A 6,695-nucleotide genomic window follows, 5' to 3' on the forward strand; every position below is an offset into this window, starting at 1 on the left:
ATAGGATTAGTCTGGTAGGATTAAATTTTCTAAGTTTTTCAAATCCTACAAACCAAACAAGCTATATAGAATTTTTTCCTAAGAAATTGAATCCTCCAAAAATCCTATAAGAATCATTTGAACCATACAAGCTCTTACTGGTCGAAGAGGCACCGGTATTACCGCGATAACATCTTATCATGAGAAATGAAGCGCATGTAGAAGATGACCGGAAATCGTGTCTCTTATACAAATCCATTTTTAGGATATTCTTGGAAATAATTACTTGTCAGCACTCAGCAGTGGGGTTTACTCGATAATCAGGTCGGTTTTGTCCCAGTAACATTTTTTAGCTGACTATATTTGTGGATTAGTAGTATCCATGGAGCTAGAACGTCAGAATTGAGAAAATAACTATCAATATACATTTGAGGCCTTGAGGGTACTACTACTGATGACAAAACGCAAACTAACTTCTCAAGTCAACCCTCTTATGACCTAAATGGAACCTCACAATCACCTACGGCCACCCTTTGTCACTTGCCCCGCCGCGGCCGCCGTGGAAGATACGCACGGATGCACCCTCCCGGTGGTCCAGGAGTCGCAGTTTTTCTTCTTGATCTTCTTCTTCTCTTTTTCACCGGCAACATTTTTGTTCTTGCTATTGTCTTCTTTTCCAGCCTTCGAGTTGTCCGTGATCATCTTCGCGGCCTCTTCGCTGATCTTCCTCCGTACCATCTCTTGTCGCACATGTATTTGCGCATAGCTGAACCCCATAGAGGCCATGTTGACTGGAGTTGGTGGAATGATGCAGGCTACCTTCCTTGTAAGTTAACTGGATCGGATAGAGGCTTGTGTGTGCCTACAACCATGTATTTATAGGTGAGAGTCGGAATTATTGGGGGTGGGGCACCGAGTTTCTTGATGATATATCTGTGGACTTATCCCCTTTGGCGGTAGGTGTCACCAGGGGGAGGTTTTGGAGGCTTCAATCACTCACAGTCGTGTGTGGGTCGGAGGAAATGGTTGTGGCCATACTACCTGTGGGCAGAAGCATACGGTTTTGTGTTCCTGGACAGGCGGCTGCCTACCCTGTGCCGTTGTCAAAAGTGCAGTAGACTCTAGAGATTATCTTTCTGCAGCAAATACAACCTCCGTTTCAAAATAAATGACTCAACTTTTCTAGATATGGATGTGTCTAATACATACGTACCTAGATAAAGCTAATAGGCAGAATACAAGCCAAAGTATCTCTATGTTATTGTTGGTTGCTCTTTAAATTTTACTCCAGATATAGTATCCCATGGGCCGCTAGCCGGCTACCTTTCCATGGAGTTGTGGAAGGATATTTGGACAGATGGAACATTTTCACGTGTCGTTCTTTAACTGGAAGAGAATATTCAGAAAAGCAGGAAAGGGCGAGTTAAGCTTTTGCTTCTTGAAATGGCTTAATTATTAAAGAGTTCATGGGTGGATGAACCTTGTGGTCTATCCATGGCACAATGAAGGCGCCAAACCTTTCGAAGTGGGTGGAGGAGGTGGTGAGGAAAAGCGGTGCGTTGCCAGCAGAGTGGGCAGAAAACAACCACCTCCACTAGAGAGGATTATGATTCAGATGATGGTCTTCCACAATTATTTGATCTGGATGTCTGTCTGTCTATCTACGTGCGTCGTGTGTGAGCCGGCTAGGTCAACTTGAACAGTATGCCTAAAGATATACAGTTCAGAAAATACACACAGGTGAGGTTGACATTTATAAAGATAAGGTGATCACTCAATACTGACAGTCACAGGCGATGATGATCGTTTTAGTGCTATCTGCATGTTTGCCCCATGTATAACATTTAGTATGTACAATAATGCAATTCGTGGATGATACAATCTTATTTTGTTCAATAATTCACTGTGTGATTTTTTTACATCAATAATTGATGTGATAAAATAGAACAGGAGTAAATTGGCAGGATTCAGTTCAGCTGGCTCATTTTATAGGCCCATAATGAAGACAAAAACATCAATGATTGATGATAAAATAGAAGAGTAAATTGGCGATCCAATTCAGCTGGCTTCATTTTATAGGCCCAGACAGAGGACAAAACTTTATTATTTAATATTGTTCTCATGTTATACAGTAGACTTGACAAGAACATCAGACGGACCTAGCAAATTTTGATGATAACCAATCTCATCGATATTGGCTCTTCATTATCAAGGCAAACAACACTTGATGCAACCCATTATAGCTCCACAGCCATATTTGAGCAAGTCCATCACAAAAATGAGCAACAAAACTAATCAGGGATTCGGGAGGCCAAACAGAGAAGAGATAGATAAACTACGGAACTAGCTTTCTCTTGTTGATTTGTCTTTGGATCAGTCTACTGCTTGGGCTTAAACAAGCTCTGGCTGCACGAGGCCAAAGCATCTGAAGCATCCAGAAGTGGTGGAAGAGTGAAGGGGGGCAGAACGCCACCCCCCTCCTGAAGCTTGATGGTCGAGGATGGATGTCCGCCAAGTGTGGCTGCCATGGCAGCCTGTTGCTTATTGAGACCATCCATTATGCAGGAGAACGCCGCAAAGGTGACGCAGCTGTGGAACATTGCTTGGGGTGCACCTGGTTTAGGATAAATGTTAGTGTGATGAATAATAGTCCATGACTGGAGGAAAAAAATTAATCCTGTCTCAAGGATTCTGCAATAAGGAATCCTGTCTCAAGGACTACACCTATTACACTGAACACTAAAAACTACATGCTCAAACACAAGTTTTGTGCTCTGACAGGATAGCATGAAAACATTTCTTGAAACTTCCAAATTTTTGTGTACTGGTATTTACAATCAACCTTAGTGACATAGCTAAGGCACATGTGCCTGGTGTACGACAGCAGACCTTCGAAGGGGGCATTGTGGGTTCGAATCCTCAAAGCAATCAGCGTTTTCTTTTTCTGCCTAAAATTTGTATCTTAATCAAGATAACTGGTCCAAGTTTCCGGGGATCACCTTGCCGGATTTCTTGCAAGGTGCCTTTTTAAACAATAAAGTTTTCCCTGGTGTCTATTGCAAGAGTATAGGACATTCACTGCGTGATGGCGGCCTGTTTCTTGCTAAAATGGTCTATGCTTTTCGAATTTTATTCAACACCAGAGGAAATCAAGAAAACCACGTCAAATAAATAGCACACTTAGTTTATTTCGGAATAACATCATGTAGTACCATGTGAACCTTTTTTATTTTGGAAAAGATACCAAGAAATACTCTCTAATGGTATTAAGTGTCTTTGCGGCACTACTGCAAGCAGCACTAGATGATAAATAAGCTACTCAGTTAATGTTGTTTCATCTAATTTTACCTGGAAAACTCAAAGCAAGTCCTGTGCAACAACCAGCCACACCAGCATTGATCACTGCAGCAGAAGTTCTTAGCTGAGACTACATACACATTTACTTCTTTATATATGCTACAAGAGTAACAGAAAGTAATGTACATACTGTCATCTTTCCCTCGCAGTCTTCTCAACAAGCACAAGATGAAGCTTTGGACACCAGACAATGCTGCAAAAGTCTAAAAACGAAGTGCTGTGAGCAAGCTATCCTGTAGAATGATAGACAGCTTCTCTATTGAAAATATTGCATAAATATTGTGATCAATTAACCTTCGCAGAAGATCCTGCATTGATGAGTGAACCCTTCATACCTTTACTAGTAATCAAACCTTGTCCTGCAAAACAAAATTATCAGAAAACCAACTACTTGAAGTCATGAACCTTTGAAGAATGCAAAATTAGATGCACAATCACAATACCCTTCTCTGATACCATTTTGTAGATTTCATTAATTAATTATCATCCCGGGCTAGTAGTTTCTTTCGAATTCTCTAGAATGAATAAATATAAAATCTTCCTCAATAAGCAGCGAAAGAATACAATACAACCTGAACCTGCATTAGCTAGTACAGTAAATATCTAGTGCATCTAAGAAGTTGCCTTGTAGATACTGCCGCTTTATGTCCATAAAAGGATGTCGAAAGTTTGTCTAAATTTAAATGTATCTAGACATCTTTGTTGTATAGATACATTCGAATTTAGACAAATCTTCGACATCCTTTTTTGGACGGAGGGAGTACTTGCCTTAGGATTCTCTCCTCCCGCTTCCTTTAAAAAAAAAAACATGTACGTGAAGAACATATAGCACTAGCATACACTATATCACAAACTAGCCTACCAGTCGGTTTTAAGGACCTTAAATTCTGTTTAAGAAAAGACTTAACATGTAGGTTATGCAACTTAGTTGGACCTCCGAAATGTGTTTGTGTTCACAAACATCTTGTATCTTCGAATGATTACTCTTAAGTGAAATTTTGATAGGATACATGTTTCAGCCACTAGCACTATCTGCGAAACAATGTGCTATTTCTCAACGTCGGAAATTCCAGATCGATCCAAAACCTTCTTTCAAGACCTAAGGAACTTGGACTTTTCATAACAATGATCTTTGAGCATGCTATACCTTCTTCAGAGCTTTAGAGAACTATCTTAAGAAGTCATCTTCCCTTGGATAATCATAGGGGATAGTAAAGTGTGTTAAATGGTGAAGGGTTCGGTAGATAACAAGAGCCCCCGCAACTTAGTTCCACAATTTGGTTCAATCGCAGCCTAATTCACCTTAAACAGGTGTTGTTTATCCTCTGCTACATCAAAGAAAAAGCAGATCTGTCACTTCTGGAGTCATATGTCTTCACCTGTCTTGTGTTAATCTCTTCAACAAGTTATCCCACTGTCAGTTTGTGAAGCTAGGGATATTATGGATTCTCACCACTCCCTAACTCTACCACGTAATGATATCCTTGAGGAATTAAAACTTCATGATTTTTTATATTTTACTGCATAATTATTCATATTTCCAATTTATCGGGTTCCAACAAAGGGCCTTATCCTGGCAATGGCGCCACAGTTTCCAGATTCTGCCAAACAAATTACATTTCATCGCGCACCTGTCACGGCCTGGGCTGTTGGACGCAGCTGGAGTAGATCATAGGTTTTCATTGTGGTTAACAGGGGATTTGGGGACACTGCCTCCAAATCTGACACTTCCGTCTTCATCTACAATCAACATTGTATATCTCCTTTTATAGGTTGGTGATATTGTTCTTACTGCTCTCTCCGACAATTTTCTTAAATCTATAATTTCCACTCTTGCAAAAGAATCCTCTATGACTGCTCTCGGTCATTTTTTTTCAGGTATTTCAGTCACTTGATCAACTAATGGTCTACACTACACCTATCCCTCAGTGTTATCCCCTGCACCGGCATGACCAAATGAAACCCTGTAAAACTTCCTATCAGCGACGGTGTGCTGTTCGAAAGTCCTACTACAATTTATCGTCGCCAAAGAAAGCAAGAAAGGTAGAGAAACAGGGGGGAGAAAGAGGGAGTGAAGAAGACCGTATCCGACGAGGGAGCCGACGAAGGCGCCGGCTGCCAAGTCCCCGGCGGAGCGCACGAGGCAGAGGACTGGAACGGCGAGGGGCTGCGGCGATGCGGCGAGCTCGTCCCCGTCCCACTCGCGCCCCCGTCCTCGCCCCCGCTTCGCCGCCATCCTTCCGTCTTCTGCTGGTCCTCCCTCTCTGCTGTCTTCGTTATCCTGAGTTTTCTTCTCTGTTCAAGGTCTATTATCGCTGTCAAGTGGGGGCATTGGTGCGGCCTGCGGCGCGTCAGGAAGCAAACCCTATTCCGTACCGCGCGCGCACTTTGTACCGCCGGATCGCCCATAGGGTGGGCCGACGAGCGCTGGCCCATAAGATAACAGGGTATATTTCTTTTTGAGGTAACAACGCTGGGAGATTCTCAAAAAAAAAAAAAAAAAAGTAACAACGCTGGGAGTGCATGAACTTGTCCCGCATGTGCTAATTGGTGCATCAACTAGGCTCTACTGCTCTAGTGGTGCTGGTTTATTGCATTTAGCTCCCTGGATTGTGGCAAACGACGCCTAGCCGCCCGCCTCCAGTTCATCCTCCTCCATAGATTGGTTTTTCCTCCTTCGATCGGCTTCGCCGACATCAGGAGGAGTGGGGAACCCGATCTATGCGTGGAGTTTTCAATAAAAGTACTCCCTCCGGTTCATATTAATTGACTCTAATATGGATGTATCTAGACACATTTCAGTTCTACATACATCCATATTGAAGTCAATTAATATGAATCAGAGGGAGTATTATTTTTATTAGATTATGTTAGGATTTTGGTAGCCGTCTTCTTGTTGGTTTTCCCTCAATGAAGATGGCATCGTCTGCAATTAGTGATCTTCGGCCTTTCGTTCGGCGACGAGATCTTCTTCCTGACGTCAATGGTGGTGTTGAACGATTACAATTTTCTAGGTATGGGCCTTCAGATCTTGCTTCGCCAGATCGATTTTGGATCTTTTGTCGTTGTTGCCGCGAGGAGGGTTATTCTCGCAGTTTTTGTCTCGGTTGCTACGTCCTCGATAATGATGATGCGTACTCTCAGCTCTCCATCGATGACAACAAAGCTAGTCGGTTGTTATTCCCTGACATACTGGTGTTGGTACTCTTGCCGATGTTGAATGACTGCTTTAATGGTTGCGTGCGTGCACGCAACCTTGGCATTGCGGCTCAAAAAATTATGGGAGAACTTTCGTCGGTATTTACAGGTCTATGGTTCGTTATCTATCTTTGGCTGCCTAAAGAAGAGTACAAGATTGT

General features: G+C 42.4%; 1 protein-coding gene across 1 annotated transcript; it reads right to left on the reverse strand.

Moving 5' to 3' along the window:
- Positions 1–2,046: 2,046 nt before the first annotated feature.
- Positions 2,047–5,627, reverse strand: LOC127304137 (mitochondrial import inner membrane translocase subunit TIM22-3). The gene is made up of 5 exons (XM_051334843.2): positions 5,419–5,627; positions 3,631–3,695; positions 3,467–3,539; positions 3,328–3,381; positions 2,047–2,593 (listed from the first exon to the last, which is right to left on the reverse strand). The coding sequence occupies exons 1-5, from the start codon at positions 5,570–5,572 to the stop codon at positions 2,358–2,360; spliced, it is 582 nt and encodes a 193-aa protein (XP_051190803.1). The 5' UTR covers positions 5,573–5,627; the 3' UTR covers positions 2,047–2,357.
- Between the last annotated feature and the right edge of the window lie 1,068 nt (positions 5,628–6,695).

Source organism: Lolium perenne, chromosome 1, assembly GCF_019359855.2.
Source record: "Lolium perenne isolate Kyuss_39 chromosome 1, Kyuss_2.0, whole genome shotgun sequence".
Lineage (NCBI taxonomy): Eukaryota > Viridiplantae > Streptophyta > Magnoliopsida > Poales > Poaceae > Lolium > Lolium perenne.